General features: G+C 39.8%; 1 protein-coding gene across 1 annotated transcript in view; it reads right to left on the bottom strand.

Annotated features, from left to right (window-relative positions):
- Positions 1-26581, bottom strand: part of itpr3 (inositol 1,4,5-trisphosphate receptor, type 3) — a 199040-nt gene that overhangs the window by 163575 nt on the left and 8884 nt on the right. The window contains exons 2-3 of the mRNA XM_048240949.1: positions 24943-25013; positions 6736-6857 (exon numbers count right to left, since the gene is read on the bottom strand). Of these exons, the coding sequence (XP_048096906.1) occupies positions 6736-6857; positions 24943-25013 (193 nt within the window). The remainder of the gene's footprint in view (positions 1-6735; positions 6858-24942; positions 25014-26581) is intronic.

The raw sequence follows: 26581 nt of genomic DNA on the forward strand, positions 1-26581 counted from the left end.
AGTTAGCATAACTGCTAAAAATCATTAGCTAGGTTAGCTAAGTCACATGGTTAGCATCGTGAACATGCTAATTAGCATAACTGCTAAAAATGATTAGCTAGGTTAGCTAAGTCACATGGTTAGCATAGTTAGCATGTTATCATTGTTAGCATGCTAGTTAGCATAGTAAACATAACTGCTAAAAATGATTAGCTAAGTTAGCTAAGTTAACTAAGTAACATGGTTAGCATAGTTAGCAAAACTGTTAAAAATGATTAGCTAAGTAACATGGTTAGCATAGTTAGCATGCTAGCAAGCATGTTTAGCAAAACTGTTAAAAATTATTAGCTAGGTTAGCTAAGTAACATGGTTAGCATGCTAGCGTGTTAGCATGCTAGTTAACATAGTTAACATAACTATTAAAAATTATAAGCTTGGTTAACTAAGTCACATGGTTAACATAGTTAGCATGTTAGCATTGCTAACATAGTTAGCATGTTTAACAAAACTGCTAGAAAATGTTTAGCAAAACTGCTAGAAAATGTTAGTTAAGTTAGCTAAGTAACATGGTTAGCATGTTAGCATTGCTAGCACTACTATAAAACATTAGCTAAGTAGCATGGTTAGCAGAATTACAAATCTTAGCATAACTGCTAGCAAACATTAGAGCCATTCCAACTTTCAGTTATAGTCAAATATCTACCTATACACAGCCATTTAACTATTTGAATATCAACATTCATTAAACTGCTAGAAAACGTTAGCTAAGTAGCATGGTTAGCAGGTTAGCATTGCTAGCACTGCTATAAAACATTAGCTAAGTAGCATGGTTAGCATAGTTAAAAATCTTAGCATAACTGCTAGCAAACATTAGAGCCATTCCAACTTTCAGTTATCGTCAAATATCTACCTATACACAGCCATTAAACTATTTGAATATCAACATTCCTTAAATTGCTAGAAAACTGCTAGAAATGTTATGCATTGTTATGCATGCATGTTAGCATTGCTAACATTGTTAGCATTTTCAGCAAAACTGCTAAAAATGATTAGCTAGGTTATCCGTTTTTCATTTTTGAGAAGTTTATACTTTTTGAGATATTTGTAATTAAAAGTGTATTTTTCCCTTATAGACTTGAATGGGGGCTGTGATGTCATAATAGAGCCAGCTGCGCTCGTTAAGTAATTCTCAGAGCAGTTCCCAGGCTAATCAGAACACTGGCACAGGTGTCACCTGTGAGGATTCCAACTGTCTCAGCTTCTAAGTATACAATCTAGCTCTACCTGAACTACACATCCTGTTAAAGTGTTTCCTGTGTGTCAAAATAAAAGTCCCAGCCATATCTCATGCATTTAGCATTATATCTCCAGAACGGCTTGACGTACATGCTTCAAATTTGGTACGAGTGTGTTTATGGACTCAAAGATGAAGCGAGTTGAAGGTTAAAGGTGAAATGTCAAGGTCAAAAACACCTTGAGTGTGATATCTGAATAATGCCATGTCACACAAGATTCAAATCTGGTTACTCCAAAAGCACCTTTGCAGGTATCACAATTACCCTACCAACCAGCTAGCAGCAAGCTCAACAGCCCCACCAACACCCTAACCAGCAGACTGCATCCCCTCGTGTAATTCCTCGGAATTGCATTTCTAGTTTGCACCTGTAGTCCCTGGGCAAGTATAAAAACATAAAATAAAATAACAGTAAAAAAAAAAAAAAAAAAAAAAATCAATAGGACTATAGATAATGTGATGGCCATAGTATTTTACAAACAAGCAGCCAGCAGCCCACCTACACTCTCTTACCCACCTCTTAGTCAAGCATGAAAAGGTATGAGAATCTGTACATAATATGAAATCTGTGGGGAGGGCATTCCACTGTCTCATGGCCACACATGTGAAAGAGGAACTCCCAAATTATTTTATGTAGTAAAGACACATTCAAAACTCAATAAACTATATTTGGCCAGTATATGACAGTGATGATAATGGCGTGTCTTTTTGTCATGGATTTTAAGGCAGTTTTTGTACAAAGATTCTAAAGGTAAAAAACAGTCTTTTCAACATTAAATGTAAGGCATGAATCCTGTAACCAGTCACTAACCCTACTCATAACACTTGTTAGCTTATTTGCCACATCTGTTAAACTTCTCCCATGGACATACAAAACAGTGTCATCAACATACATAATAATATTTATGCTCTTGCAAACGAGGGCAGGTCATTAATATACAAGCAAAAGAGCAGAGGACCTAGAATTGACCCCTGTGGCACTCCCAGGGTGGTGGCAAGTGATGTAGATAATGTGCCGTTTACTTGCACACATTGAGTTCGGCTACTTAAATAGGACTTTATTCAATTTTGGACATTTGAGGAGATCTCATATTTTGCAAGTTTGTGAATCAGTACTTCATGACTTACTGTGTCAAAGGCTTTACGTAGATCAAGGAAGACTGCTCCCACCACTCCTCCTTGATCTAGGCTAGATTTAATTTCCTCCAAAAAGTAGCAGCATGCGGTTTCAGTGGAGTGTTTTTTCCTGAAGCCGAATTGCATAGGGTGTAACAAGGACTTGGAGTCCAGATGAGCAATTAGTTGTTCTGCTACTACCTTTTCGATAACCTTTTTTTTTTTCAACACAGCTGGGAGAATACTGATGGGTCGGTAGTTTGAGACCACTGGAGTATCCCCAGATTTGTGCACCAGGGTGATAATAGCAGGTTTAAGAACACTGGGAAAAGTATTCTCATTAAAATATTTATTTATGATCATGGATAGAGGTATCATAATTGATGTTTTGCATTGTTTTAAAAAAGCTGTATCCCAACCTAATATGTCTTTAGCTTTGCTATTTGTTAAAAGTGAAATTACCTTTTCTCTGAATTAATTGGGGAAAACTTGAACGCGGAGACATCACAGGTTGATGGTTGTGGGAGTTGAGTTTTTGGAAAGCTTAAACTCAGCTCTCATACTGAATGTATGACATATTCTTTAAAACATTTCCCAACAATCTGCCCATCATCCTGAATATGGCCATCTACAGTATTATTAGTTTTACAAGGATACAAGGAAGTTTGTCACATGCATATAGTTACTAGAAGTAAGAAATGCAGTGAAATTATGTCTGGTGTCAGCCTATTTGTGCATTTATGGGGGCGGGGTAAAAGTGCAGTAGAAGAGGGGTTTAGTAGATTAAGTGGCAAGGGCTGCCTTGGGCAGATCCACGGCTCAAGGGGCTATCCCAACTGCCAGGGGTCTTGGTGTGTGTGTTGGGGGGGATGACAAGGGAGATGGGATAGTGTGCTGTGTATGTGGGGAGAGGGCAGTGTGCAGTGGGCAGTGTGTGTGTGTGTAGTGTGTGTGTGGGTAGGTGGGGGCAGTGTGCTGTAAGTATGTTTTAACTGTCTATTTACAGATTTTTCCTCTCCAAGTATCTTATCAATGCTCCTCCAGAGCTTTTTAGAGTTTCCCTTTGCCTCGCTGATAATATTGAGGAAAAAGTTTGCTCTAGCTTTTCTAATTTGTTGTGTGACTTTATTTCTTAAACTTTTAAAAATTAGATAATCAGTATTTAATTTTGATTTTAAAAATGTTTTCAGAGCAGCATCTCTCTTTTTTAATTAACTCCCAGAGAGCTGTATTGAACCAAGGTAAATTATATTTCCTATTTGTTTTCTTGCCCCTTGTTTTGGTGTATTTTAGTAGAATGTCTTTAATGGTAGACATTAAATAAGTGCAGGCAGACTCACAGGGCATACTACCAATAGTCTCATGCCAGTTTACCTGTTTTATTTCAATTTCAATAAGAACCATGTCTTTTTGAGGAATAAAAGGCATTGACTTTCCTCTTATTGAGCTTTGATCTTTAAAACGTGTTTTTGACAGTTAAAAGAGATATTTGATTTTATTATGTTTGGTATCATTTTAAAGAGGACAATCTGAACTTTCATTCAAGTCCTTTTGTGAACACTTTGGATAAATACAGCAGCCCTGGAGCTCTTCAAACTTTTAATCACACAAATGATTACATTTGTGCCTGCCATTTCCACCTAAATCATCTTTTTTCTTTTAATCCTGTGGCATCAGGGAGCATCAGAGATACAAATGCAAACACTGCAATACTGGCATGACTAAGGATTCAGAAAATGTATAATTTACCCATAATATATCATTCTGAGGTGGTGATTTTCAGCTTCATATCAGGCATGGTGTTTTTTCGAAGAAAGGTAGTTTTGCCAACCTCTGAGGTTTCCTTTGCTATTGGACTCTGACTTTAATTTATACTCAACCGTCTTTTTGAATGGTCTTGCTGTGATGTTTACTAATATTAGAACATGCAATACCAATTAAAAACTGCCTCAAATATATCACGATTTTGAAAAATCACTGTGACAAAATAAGGCTGAACACCCTCCCAATTTTTTATATAACTTCAACAAGAATTTGATCTTTCAAAAAAAAAGTAAGTTTGAACCTGATACCCTGCTGTCCGTTTTTTGGAATATGGCTCTTAAGTGTGGTAAAGTATGGCTTAAGTATGGCTCTTATGTGTTTTTTTTTTTTTTTTTTTTTTCATTTTAGAGCCTTAATGTCTGTGAAACTACTCATCTAATAGAGACCACCTTTTGTACAGTAACCAGAGATGCTTAATGTAAAATCTAAGTCTTCTGAGACTTCTGACTTCTGAGGGCTCAACAACTCTTCAATGTGCTATTTTATTTCACCAAGTCAAAGTTTGGAAGACGTTTAAGTACCCACCATTCTAGGTTATACTTGAGCTACACCCCTGACATTCCATGTCTGGATGCTATTAGTATTGACTGTAGAAAATGTGAAGGCTACAGGTGAGATAGTTCTCCAGATATTGCTGATTAAAAATGGCTTTTCAGAGTATGATGCAAAACAAATGCCCCTCATTCATTATTTTTTAATGAGAAAAATATTAACAGTAGAGACTTAAGGAGACGGAATGACTCAAATGTACGCCTAGAATTTCTGTATAAATCAATCATAAGATACAGGTCTGAAATATCAATATTACCTATTGCACAGTGCAGAAGTGTTCAATCCATCAAACCAAGGTGCTACCAAGTGAGGTGATGTATTATTAAAGATCATCTATATTTATTTTTATTTTCATTGATTATCTTGGGTCAGACTGTCTATTTACTAATGAGCCTGAGGGCCATCTCATATCTTGATTCTTTGAGCGTACACTTCAACCTACCTAGCTAGTGGTTAGGTTGATTGACAGATCTGCCACCAAGTAGACGCGGACTACAAATAGACATCTCACCTTTGTGCATGGTTTGCATTGATGAAGGTCTGAGGACCGAAACGTTTGTACATCACCTCACTTTGTAGCACCTTGGTTTGATGGATTAAACACTTTGTTTATTTATTTTTCAATGGCTAATAATGGTGTGCGAGTTTTTCCTTGATTGACTGTTACATTGCCCAAAACTAACGCACCCGCACCGCCTTGAGTAATTGGCGCGAGACCCTACCTGCCTAACTTCTCCTATTTCTCACATCATCGTGTTAATTTTCTCATTCATTTTAGTTTGTCTAGTGCTCGTACCTGATGAATCTAATTTATCATTAAGCCTTACATTCAAGTCCCCACCACATATCAAAACCCCTTCAGCATCTGATATCATGATGTCAAATATCTGCTCATAAAAGCTCCAGTCACTGTTTGGGGGTGCGTACACATTTAACAGGGTAATGAGAGAACCGTCCAGCTTCCCTTTGATTAGTAGCCTTCATATCTCCATTCCTTATTTTTTTTATCTGGACTATGCTCAGTTAACTGTGCTTCGAATTAAAATGTCCACCCCTCTCCTATTGCCAAATACATTACATGTGTTGATGAAAAATCATGTTTAAACCCCAATCTACCGAGTTCTGTGTGTTCTGTGGTGTTTAAGTGGGTTTCCTGTAGGACGCCCATATGGTTGGCAATAGAATATCAAAGTCATTCACATTGTAATACTAGTTAATACTTTTATACTAGTTAAACTACTCATTAATTAAATATGACAAGCACAACATTCTCACTTATACAATTCATATGTATTTAGGCAGTATTAACAGTTGTAGGTTTGCATTTCATTCCACAAGAACAGACCATGCTATTTGGATGTTGTTAATGGAGAATGGCTTCTCCAAAAGTTCTTTTGGAACTGCTACATAATAAGGCCAGAACTATGCATTGCCTGCTATGATCATAATTATTGTCCTATTGCCTCCTAATTTACCAGAAATAATCAGTAGTTAGGACCTTGGTAGCAGACTTAAGTCTTGGTCTGTTAAGGGTGGAATATGGTCATGCCTTGTAAATTATTAATTAACGAGTGATAACTGCTAATTAAGGGATAATATCTTACTAACAATTATGTTAGTTACTGGCTAATTAATGATGAATATGGGTGTGTTAATTTAAAGTGTTACCGTAAATACATATTAGGGGGACTGTAAAATAAGGGGTTGCTGTACAGTTTAAAAGCTCAAAGCTTTTTGCTAATACCATGGTTTACTTGTGAGTTTTGTTAGTTGAGTAGGTTGCTTTGAAGTCATAGATGTTGTATAATCAATAACATAGGACTACTAACTATTGTTGTCAAAGTCATGGCACATTCTGATAAGATAAATTGTCTATAACTTGTTTGTAATTGAAATGCAAATACAATTGAGTTTGTGTGTGTATGTGTACATACAGTACGTGCATGCATGTGGGGGGTGCACTAAAATACCTGCAATTTCTGAAGGAGCACAACATCAGCAATCTTGTCTTTTTCATATTTAGCTTGTTTGGCCTTCCAGAATTGTTTCTGTGCTGAATAGCGGTTCATGGGACACACCTTGAAAAGGCAGTCTGGCATAAGAGAAAAAGTAGAAGCTATATCATCAAAATTATCAGGTTCAGGGAGATGTCTGAAATACTTGTACTGTAAATTACAAAACTGATTGAAACAACTGAGACAGGGCTTAGGCATTTAGCACACTACATTTACATAACATTTATTCATTTACCAGACGCTTTTTATTCTAAGTGACTTACTTGTCAGTTATATTAAGGGCCATTGTCCCAGGAGCCACTCGGGGTTAAGTTCCTTGCTCAAGGGCACAAGGGTGGAAGCCGTGAATTGAACCCACAATTTTTCAGCCTACTTCATGCTAGCCAAGCTCCTTAACCACTACACTACCACTGCCCACACTATTATGTACAGCTGTAGGCCTATGTATTTTTAGAGCCATTCAAAGTCAAATCAGCTGGAGCTTGCATATCTTTAGTACATACAGTGCATATGGAACATATTCACAGCGCTTCACTTTTTCCACATTTCGTTATGTGACAGCCTTATTCCAAAATGGATTCAATTCATTTTTTTCCTCAAATTCTACACACAATACCACATAATGACAACATAAAAAAACTTTTTTTTTTAAATGTTTGCAAATGTATTAGAAATAAGAACAAAAACATAATATCTACCTTTATGTTTAACACTTCACTCAGTTCTGGAATAGTTCCCTCTTCCTTTAAACAGGCAAGGGTTACACCTTTGCTTAAGAAAAGTATACTTAATCCAACTGATGTGAAGGACTACAGACCCGTCTACCTTCTTCCTTTCTTGTCAAAGGTTTTGAAGAAAGTGGTCTTCAAGCAAGTATGTGACTTCCTTTAGACCATACTGTATGCAGACTGGTTTCAAGAGTGGTCATTCTACTGAAACTGCTCCTCTCCATTACCTTCAACACCATACAACCTGTATTGCTAAGAGAGAAGCTACACAGGATGCAGGTGGAGACATCCATAACATCATGGATTGTGATTACCTGACGGAAAGACCACAGTTTGTACGGATGGGAGGATGTGTGTCCGAGCAGGTGGTTAGCAGCACAGGAGCACCGCAGGGGACTGTACTCTCTCCTTTCCTCTTCACATTATACACCTTGGACTTTCAGTACAACTCTGCAACCTGTCATCTGCAGAAATACTCTAACGAGTGTATTTGTGGGGTGTGTGAAGGATGAGGAGGATGAGTATAGAGAACTGGTGAACAGCTTTGTGGCGTGGTGTGGAAACAACCACCTACTCTTAAATGTGGCCAAGACCAAATAGATGGTAGTGGACTTTAGGAGGGCTAGGACAAAGTTGAACACTGTCTCCATCATGGGGAAAGAGATGGAGGTAGGGGAAAACTACAAATATCTGGGCATACATCTTAATAACAAACTGGACTGGAAGTGCAACACTGAGGCTGTTTACAGGAAGGGACAGAGCAGACTATACTTCTTGAGGAAGCTTAGGTATTTTAATGTGTGCAGCAGGATGTTGAACATGTTTTACCAGTCTGCTGGCAAGTTGAAAAAAATAGCTGGTTCTGTAATTGGAAGTACACTTGAACCCCTAGAGAGGGATGTTGCAAAAGCTCCTTAACATTATGGACAACACCTCACATCCACTGAAAAAAACAGACAACAGAGTGTTTTCAGCTGGAGGTTGCTTCTACTTCACTATAACAAGGACCGTTATAGAAAATCATTCCTGCCCACTGCCCACAACAACTATTTACAACAACTCCCCTTTGTGCCGTGAGAAAAAAATCTTATGCTGAGAGACGATGCAGTTTACAACCTATTCAAAATAGACTATATCCAATTGTATTTATTTATTTCATTTTTTAACTTGTATGTATGTATGTATGTATGTATGTATGTATGTATGTATGTATATGTGCAGTGTTTCCCCTACGTTTATTTTAGCACGGTGGCCCGCCATGGTTTAAATTAATACCGCCACGGTATCAGAATCTGGGCAGACGCACAATGTAGTTGCAGTTAGTTTTTAAATAATTCTGCCAACGTTGCTGGCTGCCACTCATATTGCAATTTAACAATAGTAGCCTAAAACTAGTCAGAGGTTATTATGGCCTGTCCAGTTTCACTTCACATATTGTATTGATGTAGCGTTTTTAAAACATTACCTCAGTGTTTCCTCTTCATTTAGCGGCTGCTTCAGAATTAGGGGAGAGACACAATTGTCCGGACGCATAGTAGGCTAAATGCCCTCCGCTGGCTGCAGAAAATTGCAGTGTAACAATAAACAGCAATGCTAATCCGAGGTACCAGTTTAGTTTTATTCCATGAATATATTGTTTCTATAGACGTTAGTGGCAAGCGCTTTCAAGAGCTTCCATGTACTACGCATGTTTGTCATCGCAAAAACTAAAATTTTTGCACAACTTGCTGGAAAGGTGTAGCACAGGCTAAGGAAAACCCATACATTTCTGGAGCTGATAGCATTGAAAGTATTTCTCATATCGTAGCCAATGAGGTTGCTCACAACAACAGCAAAAATGAAACAAGGAGAGGGGATGTCTCTGCGGAGACACCGCTGTTAAATTAGATGCACACTCAATCGCGATTCGATGCAGGAAAAAAGCTACGACTGGTAGTAACGAAGGTAAATTGGATTAAAGCAAAACATGGCCAAAAACATTTTGTATGCACTTGCGGTGATAGCCTAGTAATGTGAATCGTGGATTGTAGCCTAACCAACGAAAGTAAAGGAGATTTGCACCAAATAAAGGCAGTATTGTGGGTTGTGTTTCTACATGTTAGCACAAAACTTAATTTCTGTCATAAACAAAGTAAGCTAAGCGTTTTCTCCATTGTCAACGTGAACTACCGATATCTAAGTGACATGTGGTTTTCATGCATAGGTTAACGTGACATGAGCCAGACTGTCTTTTAGTCTGAATCCTGTCCCTCTCAAGTCATGTTAAATGGTGTGATTAGCAACTAGAATTAACAGTATTAATTCTACTAGATTTATCTGCAGCCTTTGATACTGTTAACCATGACATTCTCCTTTCTACACTATCTGAACTGGGAATTTCTGGGAAAGCTCTTGACTGGTTTGAATCTTACCTTAAAGGGCATTCTTTCAGCGTGTCTTGGCAGGGACTGGTATCAAAGTCTCATGACCTCACCACAGGTGTGCCTCAGGGATCAATGTTAGGGCCCCTGCTTTTTTCTACACCACTTCCTTAGGTGAGACCATTCGCTCCCATGGATTTGACTATCATTGCTATTCTGACGACACTCAACTTTACCTATCTTTCCCACCTGAGGACTCTAGTGTTTCCCATCGGATTTCTGCATGCCTTAAGGATATTTCAGTCTAGATGAAATATCGGCACCTTCAGCTTAATCTCTCAAAAACTGAGCTTCTGGTGTTTCCAGCTAAAACAGCTATTCCCCAACAGATTAACATTCAGCTTGACTCATCTTCACTGACCCCAACTAGATCGGCACATAACTTGGGCGTCGTAATTGATGACCGACTTAATTTCTCTGAGCATGTAGCCTCAATTGCATTAGGAAGATCAAACCTCATCTGACACAAGTTTCCACACAACTTCTTGTTCAGGCATGGTTATCTCCCAGCTGGACTACTGCTAATTCACTGTTAGCTTGCCTACGTGCTTGTGTAGTAAGATCGTTACTGATTCGCCTGGTCTTCAATCAGCCAAAGAGGACACATGTAACTCCTCTCCTAGTTACTCTCCACTGGCTCCTTATAGTGGCCAGAATTAAATTTTGGGCTAGTTTGCTACCTTACTATGTATTCTTTCACACCAACAAACAACTGTGCGCACCAACGCAAATATGGACACTTTCTTTGTATTTCAGCAACCAATCGCAAAAGTTCAAAGGCGAGTCTAAGCTGAGAACAGTATCTCATTAGCTGTGTTTCAAGGCTGTTTTCTCAAAATGAGATCCCTCTCCCACTCTGAGCACGAAATCTCCACTTCAGAAGCACTTACATACACCAAACTTTCTAGTCTTATGCCTAACTATATTTAGAAGAGTTTTACAGAGGGATTTGTTGATATATTATTCCAAGCCTGGTTTATATGATGAATTTTTTTAGGCTATTGACAGCATATTCCGATTTACAGGATAACCAAAATAGATATCCATAAATCCCTCTGTAATTTGTTTCCCATCTAATATGTGAACACAATGAAAACAAATTAGTGCATATTTAATTTGACAATGCATCATTTGCATATGTAAACATTAAAGTGTAACTCCAGCGAAAATGGACCCCAGGGTAATTTTCTGCATTAACCCTTTGCAGATGCGCCAAACATTCCATTTTTTCATACTCGATGGCCTTATGGCACAAAAAGGCTTATTGTATGATTATGCTACATGACAGATACAACTTCCCAACCCAGTATCACAAGGATTTGTTGTGCCGTCACGTTTGGTTAATCTATTCCCCGTGTGCTAGGGTTGGAGTACAGTGGGCATCGCTTTCAAATGACCACTTCAGTCGCGGATTACGTGGCGTGAAGCTGCGTGAAGCTTTAGTACCACTGTGTGTTGCTCTGCCACTGTACATCGCTCTGCCTGCCGCCCCTTCTGAAAAAGCAGGAGGCTAAACATAATTGTTGCCGAGAGTAATCCCAGCCTACGAATTCAATAACAAAATAAATCATGCATAATTAAACATTAACTCGATTTAGGCTACTTGGGTATGGCTTAAGTCTTGACTACACGGTGGTAACGAAAATCAAAATCGAAATTTGCTGTCTACATTATTGTCAGTGTTGGGGGTAACGCAACTACGCAAATCAAAACAGTGGTGTGATAATTGAGCCAGTAGAGAAATAACTGTTCAGAATTAATCTGTAGCCTTGGGTAGGCTTCTGCAGAAAACAATGTTGTTGCCGAATTAATACTATCTGGCAACATTTTTAACAGGCTACGCAATAGAAATAGAGGCTTAGACAACTATGACCCACGTTTTGGTTTCATAAATTAATTTGCCCTACTTCTTGACTGCAATGTAGTCAATTGACTGCTTGACATGTCATTTTTATTTTTCTGTACAATAAACAAATACATCTGCTTTATGCCGCAGAATTACATTCATATTTGGCTGACTTCTGCAGACGCGCAAAAAAACACTGCCACTTCCCTCCACATATTCCACTGATCACACATCAGGGGTGCGTTTCCCAAAAGCTAACTACGCTAATGTCATGTGTGTTTTAACTCATTGACAAATAGCGTTCAGCATGATTCATGCCCAATTAATTCCCCCTGTTAAAGTGTTCGCCTTTGTAGTTTGGTTTCGTGATAAACGGCTTATGGCCAAATATGTGACTCGGCTAATATTATAGGCTATAAAATATAAATATAAACCCGGAAAAAGTTGACAGGTAGGCTAGGTTTCGGTCCCGGTGATTATTTATGAAATTGTACAAACGACAGCCTTTTCAAGGCATTTTAAGGAAGGTGTGGTAGCATGCAAGCTCCCAAATTGACCCAGTAGCCTACAGAAGGCATCAATAAATTGAAGGGGAGGGTCATGCGTTTTTTCATAATCACTTTGGAGGGTCATAGAAAAATTTCTTGCTGGCGAGGGAGGGTCACGTCTTTTTGGACTAATGCTCCCAAAACTCCTCCGGCAGCCCCTTAAATAAATAACGAACAGTCCCTAATGAAGTAAACTTGTGACCATCAAAAATTGTTTATCGCCTGATATCGCGTGATAACAGGATGTAACAGGAAGGCATTTGGCTCAGCAACGGAGGTTAATATGCTCTATATTTTGTCCAAATGATGTCCGTCTATCATCGTTGCACTTGGAGAAAACCAGAATGTTTAATTTGTCCTGCGTTTCTTCTACGACTGCAAACGGGACTCACTCGCAGTTAACCAAATATTTCTTTATTAGGGCAGGGCAGGCATATTTCTGGCTATTAAATTATTTCTAAACCTGTCTGCTAAAGTCTGTAGTGAAGTCTGTGTAGGGTTTTCCAGGCTCCATTTCTTTTTACGAGACACCCTGCTCACTTGAGAGATCTGCCAGTTGTTTGGGTTGTTGCAGCGTCGTTGCAGCGTCACTGAAAAAATACAAATTAAAGTTGCGTGATACAGCGTGATCCCGCGCGCGGACTGCGAGGGAAGCTGGCCAAGTCGAAGCACTGCCCACTGTAGCTGGTAGGGGGACAGTTGGTAAGTGTTCTTAACAGTCTTTTGTAATAAACTCCGGGTTCGCCAACTACGTTGTTGGGGCTTCGTTTTATGTGTAGGGACCCTGAGCAAGCTACTGACGAGGTTTGATGCTGTTTTGAACAATATTACTGGTTAAAAAAATACTATTTGGGAAGCGTTTCGTTCATGTCCCTTAGCTAATCCACTGTTTGCGATTTGGGGCTATAGCGTATACCAGAACAAGCTCTGTAGTGATTGATCAACGAAAAATACAGTCTCCATTTGATGTGTTTTACATTTTTTACCCTATTCACCTGTAGTGTCTCGCCTTAAATTTAACTGTTGTATTGTTGTTATTTGTATGTCGCTTTGGACAAAAGTGTCTGCTAAATACCAATACCATAACCTTAAGTATTCACAGTATTTGTGCAATACTTTGTTGTGGCACCTTTGGCTGCAATTACAGCCTCAAGTCTTTTGGAATATGAAGCCACAAGCTTGGCACACCTAACCTGACTTTCGCCAGATGAATTTCGTTCCGCCTAGGTCCGCCTAGCTCCACTCACATCCATCTGGGATCGCTTCTGTTAAGAGTGATTTCGGCACCAGATTTTATGGTAGAGCCAATCAGGACGCAGGGCGGGAGTTTCATAGATGTGGCGTAGAAGCGTCTATGAGACTGTTCTCAGCGTCACGGGTTGGCTTTGATGTGAGTGGTTGAAGTAGCACGTCAATAGATGACGGACAAGTGGCTTATCCAATCATATGCAAGGATTTTTGATAAGGCCCAGCCTTCTGAAACACCACTCAAATGGATCGATCCCAGATGGATGAGCGGAGCTAGGCGGAACGAAATTCATCTGGCGAAGTCAGGTTATGGCACACCTATCTTTGGCCCGTTTCGCCCATTCCTCTTAACAGAACCTCTCGAGCTCCATCAGGTTGGATGGGAAGCATTGGTGCACAACCATTTTCAGATCCCTCCAGAGATGTTCAATGGATTTAAGTCTGGGCTCTGTCTGGGCCACTCTAGGACAGCGTTTTTCAAACTAAGGGCCGCGGACTGGTGACGTGGAGACTAGTCCGCGGAGCCGCAGAGTAAAATTGTGCTTCATATGATAATTTTCTGCGCAATTGATCAAGGAACCGCGGACTAACAGAAAAAGAAAAATGTTTCTGCAGTCAAGAGGAAATACTTGCTAATTTGGTGTCATCAAACAGACATACAATTAAGTGTGGTGGTATGAGCGTCATGGGTGTGCACTCCTGTGCAAGAGAAACCACTCGTAACATTGGTAACAAAGCTCTGCTTCAACCGGTCGGAAGGCTACAAAGTAATGACATTTAATAGAACGTGGTATTTTTGCAACTTCCATAAAACACAGCAGAGACTGGAAAATTCACTGTTTAGCATTGAGTGTATAGTCAAATTTGAATATAACGTAGCCAAAAGCTATTGTAGCCTAATTTTTCGTCCTGTTAAAGATCTCCAGAGTAGTGATTTTTGCCTATCTGTTCCGCCGATTACCATACATAACTAGAAAATGTAATTCCGAGGAATTACCAGTGCATGAAAATGCAACAGTTGTGATGTAAAATATCATGTGTAGTTAAAATAGATAATGCAGAGATGGTTACTAAGGTGATGCTAGGATAGACATGGTGGTTGCAAAGCTTAATAAAAAATTAATAGTTTAAAAGTAGACAATTTAAAAGTTGAATGTAGATAAAGTGGTTGATAGTTTAATGCATGTTTATAGGCAAATAGTTTAATGGATGTTGATAGACAGATAGTTTAATGGCTGTGTATAGGTACATAGTTGCTGATAACTGACAGTTGGAATGGCTGAAGTAAAATTTTAAACTAATGTTACTAATTAGCTAACTATGCTAACAGTGTGCTAACAGTGTTATGAAAGTTAACTTAGCTACAAAGCTAACTATGCTGACAATGTGAACAAGCTAACTGTGCTAACAGTGTTACTCAGCTAACTTAGGCAATGTTTGCTAGCAGTTATGCTAACCATGCTAATTATGCTAATCATGTTACTTAGCTAATGTTTGCTAGAAGTAGTGAGAACTTATTTTGAAACAGTTGTGGGCAGAGGAAACAGTTCGAGAGTCATAGGAGTCATAGTTGATGATAACTGACAGTTGGCAGTTAAAAAGTTGAGTAGTTTAAACGGTTAAATTATTTAATAGGGAATTATTGTAGTGCAGACTTTTATTTTTAAACAGTTGGACCTGTAGTCTCAAGAGAGCCAGATTGTATGCTTAAAGCCTGAGACAGAGTAGATAGTTTAAAACTTGAATGTAGATAGTGTAATGGATATTGATAGACAGAGAGTTTATTGGATGTTGATAGGCAGATTGTTTAATGGATGTTGATAGATAGTTTAATGGGTGGATGAGTAAATGGTTTGAAGATGGATGGATAAAAAGTTGGATGGAATGTGCCTTATATCCTTGTAGAATGGAGAGGCACAGAGACGCAGTTGAGCAGAAAGCAGTTGATACAGGTGCAGTCAGCTTAATTGACTCTTTGAGGGGACCTAGTTGAGCAGCTGGCCGTTGATACAGGTGCAAATCAATTTAATGATTTCATAGTGTGAAGTCATTGTGCCAATGCAAAGTCTATGAGGAAAAATAAACTCGATTTTTGTTAAAGTGCTAAATACCAGAATTTTCCTTTGAGTCCCTTTTCTGGTTTGTTTTGGATGAACTAGAGTGGTGGACACCGAAATTTTGACGATTGGTCCCGTCTCGACTTTTCTGACTCGTTTTGAATCGCCTTTGATTAGTCAGAGTGGCTGCCTACAGGCATGCTCAAACATGTCCTAAAACAACCCTTAACATTCGTTTTCAAAACTGTGCAACTCACTGAGTGGTTAGTGGTGTTCGTTGATTATTAAAATCAAATATATCGGCGCAATGTATGATTTCCAGCCGTCTTATTTGCTATTGTGGAACACCTTACAACCGCGTATAAACTTCCGCTCAATATTTGAGCCTGAAGCATATAGCGTGTTTCCATCCAACTTCCTAATGCGCATTTAATCTATTCGAATAAGAAATTCTGGTTGTAAACATGTGAAATGCGCATCAAAAATCCTAATGCGCATCTATATTTGATTCGCTAGAGGGGGGTGGATTAACTCTCAATGCACATAAGGTAAAATGCGAATAAAGTTAATGGAAGCGGTTTATTCGCATCATATGACGTAACCTTCAGAGAATCTCAGCAATCTCTGGCGCTTCCCTATAACATTAGGCAACTTGATGTGTTCTCTTGCTTGTTTCCGTAGAATAAAACAAACTGAATACACACATCGGTGCACAATTGTTTTGCTGACGCTAAAGTTTTCGCCAAAAACTCGATCGGCACACATCGCAAGTTTATACAACTAGTGCAGTGCCCGTTCAAACATGCCATTCCTGTAGAAAACCTGTAGCCCGATTACATGCCCGCAGGTATGCCTGCTTTAACAATAGGATGATAGGGAAAAACATCATTCCAGCTAAGCATTTAAAGAGAAAGCCAACATGCTTCTTTTACCGACATATAACGATATATTTAGCTTTTTATATCCAAACAATGTCAAACTATGCACTGGACTTACTCATGCCAGTAGCAAGACACTACTCATGCCAGTAGCAAGACACCTGCCAAGTTTGAAATCAAACGGACCAACGACACGCAGACAGACAGACAGACGTTCCTGCAATAGATAGATGAGATGGCTTGTTTGTTGGGATAGGCATCTGACAACGAGTAGCCTACTCGGGGCAACAGCAGGTCTATCATTCGTCATAATTCTTCAAACCCTGACTTGTGAATCTAAAGGTCTCCACCCACTGTTGGTCAGTGAAGAAGAGCTATAATCGGGCCTTACAATTTAGGCCCGACAAGACCCGAGCCCCACAGAAATCAGCCCGATCCCTGACCGAGCCAGAGACTGACAGCTTTTTAAAAGCCCGAACCCGTTTACAGCCCGACATTATTCAAATGTCCGCACGCACGCAGCTCTTTTGCCTTTTGTCAAGAATGAGTAACATTTGACATCATTTATTCACGACTAACGTAGCCTAGGCCACTTGGAGGTTGGAACAAAGAAATAAAATAGCCCAAGTCCTCTCAGCATTCTGAAGTTTGCGGGAACCCTCCTATACGCAGCCCCGACATTAATTAGTTCTTGCGCCAGCTTTTCAAACCCCTCGCCATTTACAATATTAAAAGGCCTAATGTCTTTACAGCGAAAGCTGACACATTTCTTCTCCGTAACCATTTGTTTCACCTTTGCAGGGTTTGATTTTGTTGCTGTAGCCTAACAAACGTGATCCTGATGGGCACTGACAGCTTTGATCAACATGCCTTATCAGCGACGAATTCCCTGTCGTTCTACAGAATGTTGCATCCTTTGGATTTTACATAACCACTGGCTCATTATTCTCATTATGCACATGATCAAAACTTTTTCACACCTTAGACTGCTTTCTTTGCCGGTGCAACTAAAACGCCAGTCACAAGAGGCCAGCCTCTGTTTCACCTCCTAAGCATCCATTTCTGCATCTTTCTCGCAGCTAACCGAAACGCATCACCTGACCGCTCATTTAGCCTACCGCGCAAGCCCGAGCCCACGTGAAATGATAGAAATTAAGCTCTACAGTGAAGTGCCAAATTTGACAAAAAAACTGCCGAGACCTTGGTCATTCCCAAGTGTATGGCGGTCTCCGGCGATGGGAAGCTGCCAACACCCGATTGCGCAATATAAACATTCTCCGCCTTCTCCTTCTAATCAATATTAAACAAAATATTTTCAAAATGAAGGAATTAATTAGGCCTATAGGGCCTAGGCTATTCCGACCGCAGAGAGGAGGGCGTCCATTTCACTCAACATAGGCAAAGTGTCCCAAAATACTTAGAATCAATAGGTGTTGGAAACGCTGACTAATGCGCATTTAATTTATGCGCATTACCACGGATGCGCATCACTAATTCGCATGAGTTGGATGGAAACAAGCTAATAGACGGTGACACAGTAATATCAATGTGCAATGAGTCTTCCAACAGAAATCAATGGGATTTTACAAAATGCCAAATAAAACCCGACAGATACTGTATTTCGCTACGCTACTTGTTTTGGAACATCAAGGAACACCACTAACCACTCGGTGAGTTGCACCGTTGTACGTTAAACAGTTGAAGCTGAATTGGACGCAAAAACATACATTAACATAAAATGCAAAACAAACTTTTATTTGAAAACAATTGTGGGCAGAGGAAACAGTTGGCAGGAGTCATAGTTGATGACAACTGACAGCTAACTAATAGCTTAACAGTTAAATAGTTGAATAGTTTAAATTGTTAAATTATTTAATAGGGAATTATTTTAGTGAGGACTTTTATTTTTAAACCGTTTTAGGCAGAGAAAATATTTTGGCGGGAGTCATAGTTGATGACAACTGACAGTTGGAATGGCTGAACAGTTCAAATTGAGTAGTTTAAATAGCTAAATTATTTAATAGTGTGCATAGGTAGATAGTTTATTGGATGTTGATAGACAGATAGTTTAAGGGATGAAGTGAAGAAAAAGAAGTGAAAGAAAGTGGGGAAGAGAAAAGTGAGCTATCCAGTTCAATGGAGAGAGACAGAGAAGAGGTTCCATTGAAGTTGCTGCAGTCAGTGAGAGAGCGCAGTTGATTGCATTCTAAGTCGTTAATTGGCTCTGTGAGGGGGTCTAGTTGAGCAGCTGTCAGTTGATACAGGTGCAAATCAGTTTGATTAGCCCATCGTGATGTCATAGTGACTATGCAAAGTCTATGGGGAAAAATGAGCTTGATTTATGTTAATATCACAAAAAGTATAAAGTTTACACAACCGAAAAATACAAGTGTCCTTTTCAAGACCTACGTTGCAAAGTTTGAACAGAGTTTCTACATTGAACGGTTGAAGTTGAATTAGATGCAGAAATTTGGTAGGAAGAAGAAGAAGAAGGAAGAAGAAGAAGAAGAAGTCGAATAATAGAACAGTGCATTTTCATGCACGGTAATAACTGGTATTGTTTTCTGAATCCTTACATTCAGACATTCAAATTAGATCACATTAAAAAGCATGTCAACATTTTCTCCATTTACTTACCAGTGCATGATGCTTGCATGGGGGAACCATCCCAAAACAATGGCACCCATATAATTGCTGTTGTTTTGAGAAGTACAGTATGCAAGCATGCAAAAGTAATTGTACTCATCTATTTTACATTAGTAAAGAAGTCCTCTGATGTGCATGTTAGCACTTTAAACATTGACTGCTTTGAAGTGCATGTATAATAAACAATATTGCATAACAATAATAATTGTGATAATGATAATATGATTGGGGGGTGGGTCGTGTAGGTGGACCCTATGACCTCAAAGTCTGCCATGACCAGGCCTCAGGTCAAAGAAGTTTGAGAAAGGCTGCTCTAGGACATTCACATAGTTGTCCTGAAGCCACTCCTTCGATATCTTGGCTGTGTGCTCAGGGTCGTTGTCCTGTTGAAAGTGAACCGTCACCCCAGTCTGAGGTCAAGAGCACTCTGGAGCAGGTTCTCTTCCAAGATGTCTGTATATTGCTGCATTCATCTTTCCCTCAATCTTGACTAGTCTCCCAGTTCCTGTCACTGAAAAACATTCCCATAGCATGATGCTGCCACCACCATGCTTCACTGTAGGGATGGTACTGGCCAGGTGATGAGCGCTGCCTGGTGTCCTCCAAACAACGCTTGGCATTCACACCAATGAGTTTGATCTTTGTCTCATGGTTGTTTGCCATGTGCCTTTTACTAAGGAGTGGCTTCCCTCTGGCCACTCTACCATACAGGCCTGATTGGTGGAGTGCTGCAGCATTGTGGTGGAGTGCTGCAGCGTAGTCCTTCTGGAAGGTTCTCCTCTCTCTACAGACCATCGGGTTATTGGTCACCTCCCTAACTAAAGCCCTTCTCCCCCGATCACTGAGTTTAGAGGGACAGCTAGCTCTAGGAAGAGTCCTGGTGGTTCCAAACTTCTTCCATTTACGGATGATGAAGGCCCGGGCTTAATTTGAGCTGAAACATGTTCATGCACCTCAGACGTTGGATCCGGCACCTCCTGTGTCACTATGAAAAATGAATCGCCTAAATGCCTTGACGGCCCGCCACTTTAACCCTTTTCCATACGTGAGGTCATGGATTGTGAAAGGACATTGAACTGCACTGGACACGAGGTGTAGAGCAGGGGTCAGCAAGTAACTTTGGCCACAGGGCAGTATTTTTCATGGCCAATAGATGACGGGCCGCATGCCCGATATATAGCCTAATAACGCAGCTCTGGTCGGAGAATGGATAAAACGAACTTGTGAAAAAAAAATGGTCTTGATTAACTCTGTTTTATCTCCCCTTTCAATATTGGTAATAGTAAATGCCCTAAATTAGGCTACAATAATTTTGGCAATGGACTTTTTAACACCGGGCCTGATGTAGCCTAAGCTATAACTTAACCTAGCCTATTGTAATTACTTCTTTGGAAGTAAAGTCTCTTACTTTTATTCTTAACTATATGTAACGGATGCCAGCTAGCTTAGCTGTGCTTGTGGAACGTTGGTAAACCTTACTCCCCGACGCCTCAAGAGTGCTGCTGGCATGCGAGCCAGTAGCCTGGGCTATTGGCTCAATTGTTAGCGCACTCGCCTCCCGATCCGAGGTGCTGCTGTTCGCGTGTTCAAGTCCGGGCTTGTGCAGGGCTGAATCGCGCAGATTCAACACAACGCAGGTTACATTGGTGCCGTGACCCGGATCGGGAGTGAGGTTTAGGGGGGTTAGTGTAACGGATGCCAGCTAGCTTAGCTGTGCTTGTGGAACGGTGGTAAGCCTCACTCCCCGACGCCTCAAGAGTGCTGCTGGCATGCGAGCCAGTAGCCTGGGCTACTGGCTCAATTGTTAGCGTGCTCGCCTCCCGATCCGAGGTGCTGCTGTTCGCGTGTTCAAGTCCGGGCGTGTGCAGGGCTGAATCGCGCAGGTTCAACACAACGCAGGTTACATATACTGCTCAAAAAAATTAAGGGAACACTTCAATCATACATTGGATCAGTACTCTGAAACTGTTTGGTTCTGAGCGCAAGTAAAACTTCTGAGGCGAGTGTTTTATTTTGGAAGAACTGTCAGACATTCTGTGAATGTAGTTTGAGAATGGAGAAAGGGGTGGAAGGTTTCAAAAAATGTGTTTTAAAAAATGTGTTTTAACTGTAAGTGTTCCCTTTATTTTTTTGAGCAGTATACTTGATTGACTAACCCTTTGACACTGACAATGTTACAATGTTTATTGTTTGCCTACAAGAAATATTAGTGCGCAGAGTGTGGTGAACTGGGAGAAAATGTCTTGGTCAAAAAGTCTAAAGAGGGTTTTACTGCGAACGTAGAGCAATGGAATGGAAGAGTAATGGAAAGAAAACTTGGCATTTACCCAGTTTCACAAATGCAAAACCTGTGTACCTGATATGCTTTTGGAGTTAGATATGCAACGGTGTCGTAGTTTGAAAAGAATATCAGATGGCACTATAGCCTACCAGACGGAGCGGCACCTTCAAGGTGGCCTATCCGTTCCAGAAAGCGGCACAAAAGTGCAACATTGAAGCGCTGGCAGAGGGCTACGCACAAAGAAATCACAATTATTCCATGCTGTGTTTGTGTTGATTATTGGGTGGTCTGGTCATTATTGCAATATAGCCTACACTGTAAAAAGTTTAAATAACCAGCAAGTTGCTGTATTTCACTCTACAGTACACCTACTGTATATGAAATCACAGTACCTATGCCTGATACTGTAAATGCAAACTACAGTAGTACTACCAGTGCTGTAATGTATACAGTATTGAATTGTCTACCGTATTTTTAATCACAGTACTTATGGATCATACTGTAACTAAGTACAGTAGTAATACCAGTGCTGTAATATTATATACAGTAATTTTGGGAAATTCATATCCTGCTTTATCTACAGCCAGGATAAATTTGGCTAGGCCTAGGTATGGTTTAGCTACACAAACTTGCATAAATAACCATTGACAACTTGTTATCAGTTTGAAAAGCAAGTACATTTATTCACTGTTTTTCCGTTTAGAAATTCTCGTGTGCTGCATCCCAACGTTAGACCAACGGTTGCAGTCAGCCTGATCCACCACCAGTAGCAGAGTGAAGCAGCACCTAGCAGAAATAGAAGAAAAAAAGATAAACAGTGTTAGATAACAATGTTCAACTGAAACTGAAGGCTACTTACAAGTTAAAGTTTAGAATAATCATGTATATATATACTGCATGTTTTTTTGAGTTTACGGTCAAAATGCCAGGCTGAAGATGGTGTTAGCATAACTCAGTTTCGCAAGGTATATTTAACGTTAGCCAGCTGGGTGAGCTCATTGATGATGTTTGCTTGCAGCAACAGCCATTCGCGCTGTTCGTCCGAACAACGGTTAATGATAGTCAGATGTGACTTAAAGTTACCTTATATCAATATTGCTAAAGTTAGCCTATTAAACTCACAAAACCGTACATGATTACGAGGAGTTAACGTTACATAAGTTAGCTGGTAGCAGCTAAACCTCCACGTTAACGTTAACCAGCAGCACATCATCTTCAGCCTAACATTGTGACAGTAACATACTAGGCCTAGCACTACTAGCAAAGATTGTTAAGGCGGAGTAAGATACTTCGTCATAGTTCATGTCTATGGGCGCGAAATGGGGATCGAATCCTGTCTGCATAAAGAGGCGTGTCGATGACGTATTGACGAGCGTAAGTTGCAACCGGCCAACAGCAGCGGCAGAAATAACCGGCGACACCTGATATAAGGTTGATTTTCTCCAGACTGGATTGCTCAAAAATGCTAAAAATGTACCTGAAATGTTCAGAAGGGTTTGAGGATCATGAAAATGTGCCCGAAATTCACATTCCTAACTCTATAGAACCAAGACCTTAGCATATGTGGTGAAATTCTGAGCTATGCTCATAGACTTCAATGGAGCAGTCGCTGCCTCTGCTCTGCATAAAGGGGGATTTTGACCCCCCCCCTCGTGCGATCCGGGTTCCCGGAAGTGGCTCCTGATGAAATATCTTGCTCCGCCTTAACAATCTTTGCTACTAGCGAATGTTTTATATAAATTATATGAATATAATAAACTGTAACTTACTTAGAACTAAGGTAGGCCTAATATAAATGAGACTGCCATAACGTTAACGTAACATAAAACATTAACGTTAATGCCACCGTCATAGCAACAGCAACTATGATAGCTAGCCTAACTTTAGCTTCTACTTACTTAGTTGATCCAACAAGCATGGATGAGTTTGTAAGTTAGACAGTACAACGTACATAGACTGTACACATGCCCGAATTTAATGTAGTACAATTTCACAATGAAACATTAACGTTACATAAATAAATGCTTGCTTACCATTAAGGTGGAGCTGCGAACTTGACAGAGTGCCGAACACCGTTGGTCTGACTGACTGAACTGTTGCTCAAAAATGATCTCCCGCCGGACAGTTCAAATGTCGTCGCGCGGTGCACGTTTAAATTACCCCGTCAAAATTTCCCAGTAAACCATAAATCCATGACTTTTCAATATCTTTTCAAAATGATGATTTGGATGGAAAATCAACATAATATCAATGTCACCTTGCTATCGGGAGCTTAACCCAGTATTTATGTGCAAAAGAAAACAGAAAACCCCAACTGATTTTCCCGCCATGTTTTTCAAAATGTTCAAAAAGCTGACAAGTGAGGGAGGAGTCAGATTTATTATTGTGTTATGATTCGCAGCAAATTTTTTTATTACTGTAGTTTGACCATAATTGACCATAATTCATAGCTTAAACCATTAGCAACATACTGTATTCACAAATACAGTACACATTTTTCTCAAAAACAGCAGTGATGCTGTGAAAATCACAGAATCTTGTTACAGTGTATATATATATATATATATATATAGATATGGTTTAATTTCTATGTAAGTCCCACAGGTAGCCTGTTGCTGTTTGCATGTTCATGTTTGGCTAATTTAATAGTCTGATGGATAATTGCTGCTTGTGAAAACGATTGTTGCAGTGTATTTTTTTTTTTACACCCATGCAGTGTGCAGCATTTCCCTGATGTACACACACAGCATTTGTCTTAGTCAGAGAAGCTACGTAGGCGGTGTAATTTTTTTTTTGGTTCCGTTACCTCCAACCCCAGTGTTGAGTCGCCGGATCCACCCCCCACCCCCCTCTGCGTTCCGGGACCTCCCACTTGACAAATTAACCACTGATGGAGGCCACTGTGCTCATTGGGGCCTTTAAAGCAGCAGAAATGTTTTTGTACCCTTCCCCAGATCTGTGCCTCGAGACAATCCTGTCTTGAAGGTCTACAAACAATTCCTTCGACTTCAAGCTTGTTTTGTGGGCTGACATGCACTGTTAACTTTGGGACCTTACTGTATATTGACAGGTGTGTGCCTTTCCAAATCCAATCAACTGAATTTACCACAGGTGGACTCCAATTAGAAACATCTCAAGGATGATCAGTGGAAACCTGGTGGAATGCACCTGAGCTTTTTTTTTAGCTTTTTTTGAGCTTGATCGCAAAGGCTGAGAATACTTATGTACTGTGATTTCTTCTCTTTCTTTTCTTTTTTTCTATAAATTTGCAAAAATCCTCAAACAAACGTTTTAGGTCGTCATTATTGGGTATTATGTGTAAAATTTTAAGGAAAAAATCAATTGAATCCATTTTGGAATAAGGCTGTAACATAACAAAATGTGGAAAAAGTGACGCACTGAATACTTTCCCTATGCACTGTAAATACTCACACACACACACACACACACACACACACACACACACACACACACACACACACTCATATCCATACATACATACATACATACCTCTGAACTTTTTTGGAGGGTTTTCAAGGTCCCCTCCTGCTGGTTCAACTACGCAGCGGTCATCTACAAGCCTGGAGAGTACATGCACACAAATGAATTGGGTCTCACCATTGGGTCACTTCAAATTATATCAGAGATGTTTCTTTGATGTACTTAAACATATGTAGCAGGGTTAGTGTTTCCCAGAGATTCCCCACAGTAACAATTTACTGAATTTTTATATTTTCTCCATCTTCCCACAGGTTTAGTTTAGGTGTGGCATGAGGCTTATGCCCACACAATTGGACTTTAACTTGGGATGCCACCCTTCCCCCAGTCTCTTTCTGGTATGGTGCAACAGGAGAACATCAATGCATGTGTGAGCAAGCAATAAATTCAGTGAGACTTGCATTAAGTCATTATGTCAAGTAATTTTATTTCAACAAACACCATGGAAAACAAACACAGGTGTCTCTAAAGCTTGTGCATACACCCCAGACTGATTGTGCACAAACACGTTATGACTGCATGACACAGACGCACATTAGGCTATCGCTAGACCGACTGCTGTCTACCAACCAAAATGTCGAAACAGACATCCCTTGGGCAGTTTTTCCAAGACAAATGTAAATGATGAAACTCCTTTTACATCAGCCAAGGCCAGCAAGCACCAAGCTAAAGAGGAGTTAGCAACTGAGTCCTTGAGTCCTCAAAAAAACTCAAAAAGGTGTTCAATAAAAAAATGGCAAGAAAAATACAAAAGGTGGATGGTGTCGATAAAATGTTCTGCACTATCTTTAAGACAGCTGGTAAAAGGAATGGTTTCACTAAAGGGTCCATCAATTTGAAAAACATACTGTAGTCAGTCATCTACAGCTGGGGAAATAAGTATTGAACACGTCAACATTTTTTTCAGTAAGTATACTTCGAATGAGGCCATTTGCATGAAATTGTCACCAGACATTAGTATTAACTCCGTAAATCCACCCATATGACAAACTCCAAACATTAATGTCCATAAGTAGAGTTATGTGTAATAAAGTGGAATGACACAGGAAAAAGGTATTGAACACGCCTACTGAAATTTCTCAAATACTTTGTGGAAAAGCCTTTATTTGTAATGACAGCTTCAAGGCATTTCCTGTATGACGAAACTAATCAGTCGCAGTATTCAGGTGTGATTTTGGCCCATGCTTTTAAACAGATAGTCTTTTAAAGCAACACCAAAGAACTTTTCCTCTGTCGCATGCACTATTTGTTTATCCAGCACCAGCTTTGCCAATAACAATGTCCACAGACAAGGTATAATGTGTTGCATGATTTTATGAAAGTACGATGTATTGCGACATCGGATGCAAGTCAAATTTGTAGTTTTTCATGTCTCATTCCATCAAACTACAGAACCGCTACCCGATCCGGCAAACTTACATAGTGCGGTTATAGCCGATAGAGGGCCGCGAAGCAAATGCAGAAAGTGCCGTTCACCCTGTTACGAGTTGATGAACCACTGAAACGATTTTGGAAACATTATTTTAAGGTACAAAAAACTCTTTGGTGTTGCTTTAATATTGAAGATTCTTGTGAATCCTGATCTTTAGTTAACTTCCAAAACTGTTCAATTGGATTCAAGTTCAGAGCCTCAATTTCCTTTCTCTGAAAC

The sequence above is a fragment of the Alosa alosa genome, chromosome 4 (assembly GCF_017589495.1).
Source record: "Alosa alosa isolate M-15738 ecotype Scorff River chromosome 4, AALO_Geno_1.1, whole genome shotgun sequence".
Taxonomy (NCBI): domain Eukaryota; kingdom Metazoa; phylum Chordata; class Actinopteri; order Clupeiformes; family Clupeidae; genus Alosa; species Alosa alosa.